The sequence below is a fragment of the Olea europaea genome, unplaced genomic scaffold (genome assembly GCF_002742605.1).
Source record: "Olea europaea var. sylvestris unplaced genomic scaffold, O_europaea_v1 scaffold25509, whole genome shotgun sequence".
In the NCBI taxonomy this organism is placed as follows: Eukaryota; Viridiplantae; Streptophyta; class Magnoliopsida; order Lamiales; family Oleaceae; genus Olea; species Olea europaea.
In genome coordinates, this window is record NW_019243784.1 from 1 (window position 1) to 1,284 (window position 1,284).

The 1,284-nt window shown below is 36.0% G+C and overlaps 1 protein-coding gene across 1 annotated transcript; it reads left to right on the forward strand.

Annotated features, from left to right (window-relative positions):
• Positions 1–169: 169 nt before the first annotated feature.
• Positions 170–878, forward strand: LOC111382691 (RING-H2 finger protein ATL22-like; the record flags this gene model as incomplete). The annotated part of the gene is made up of 2 exons (XM_023006729.1): positions 170–274; positions 415–878. Coding segments are annotated over 2 exons (569 nt in total), but the record flags the coding sequence as incomplete, so codon positions are not given.
• Between the last annotated feature and the right edge of the window lie 406 nt (positions 879–1,284).

The window sequence follows — 1,284 nt, forward strand, 5'->3', positions numbered from 1 at the left end:
AGTGGGTTTGGGTTAAATTAGTGGGCTAAAGATTAAAACACAAAAAAATTTTAGGTGGACTAGCCCACTGAATTAAATTGTTGTTGGGCTAATGTGGTTACATATGGGCTATTGGACTACAATTCACACAAATTTTTTTTTTTTTTAACTATCTGGGCCTGGTCAACAGTGGGCTGCAGCCAAGTGCAGCCCACCTCTAAATCCGCCCCTGTCTACAAGCTGGATGCACGAAGTGAAGTTTCCTGTCTAGCGATTCCTTTCTTTAGTATCCGAGGTTGGTTATTTCAAGAGCCCCTTGGGGCTTCGGCAGTGCAGTACACGACATTCATTCTATCGAATAGAAACAATTTTTTACCACTTTAGGTCATGTAAAAATTAAGATATGGTTCAATTATTTGTTCACTTAATTGACAGGTGGATCGAGGAGTAAATGGTCCAAAATAATCGGATCACCACTCTTTTTTCCCTTTGTTGTTATCATGTCGACATTCTTGACCGTAGTATGCTTCTTAAGCTTGATGAAAATGAGAGCAAGAGGAGGTAGGACTCAAGCAGCAGTTCCAGTTCTCAGGCCACAATCCACGGCAGTTACCACTTCAATGCCACCAGAAACCACCAATGTATATACTGATGAAATACCGTCGCAATGCACCATTGTGACAACAGTCATTGACGAGTTGAAAAAGAAGTATTGTACAGTATCAGAAGGTCCCAATTTTGTTTCTTGTGCAATATGCCTTGAAGAATACCAATGCGAAGAGACAATTAAGTACATAACTCAGTGTGGACATTACTTCCATTGTGATTGTATTGATCAGTGGTTACAAAAGAACCAGTCTTGTCCAGTTTGTAGGACTTCCCTTTCTCGTGTAAATTGATGCGAATCATGTTTCTTGCTTTAAATGGGATCAATGAACATAAATCCGTTTTTCAGAATATAGAAAGATGGGATGAAAAAATATTTCCATAATAACCTTCAAGGTTTCCATATTCTAATTGGAATAGCATTACCACTGTTCTGTAATAATCGTAATTGTACAATATCAATAAACAAGTAATATATGAATGAAGAGTATATATCATTCGAAGAGTATATATAAACTATTGTTGAATAACTCTTTTACCTTTGTAATTTTTGTTATGGACACTTTAGGGATACAAATCCACATTGTAATGGTTGAATAGTTAGAAGGATTTTTATTTTTTATTTTTTTCCGTAGGACTTTATAATAGAAGTATTCTTTTAAACTATAACTTTTACGAATTTCACTCCATGTAACTCTT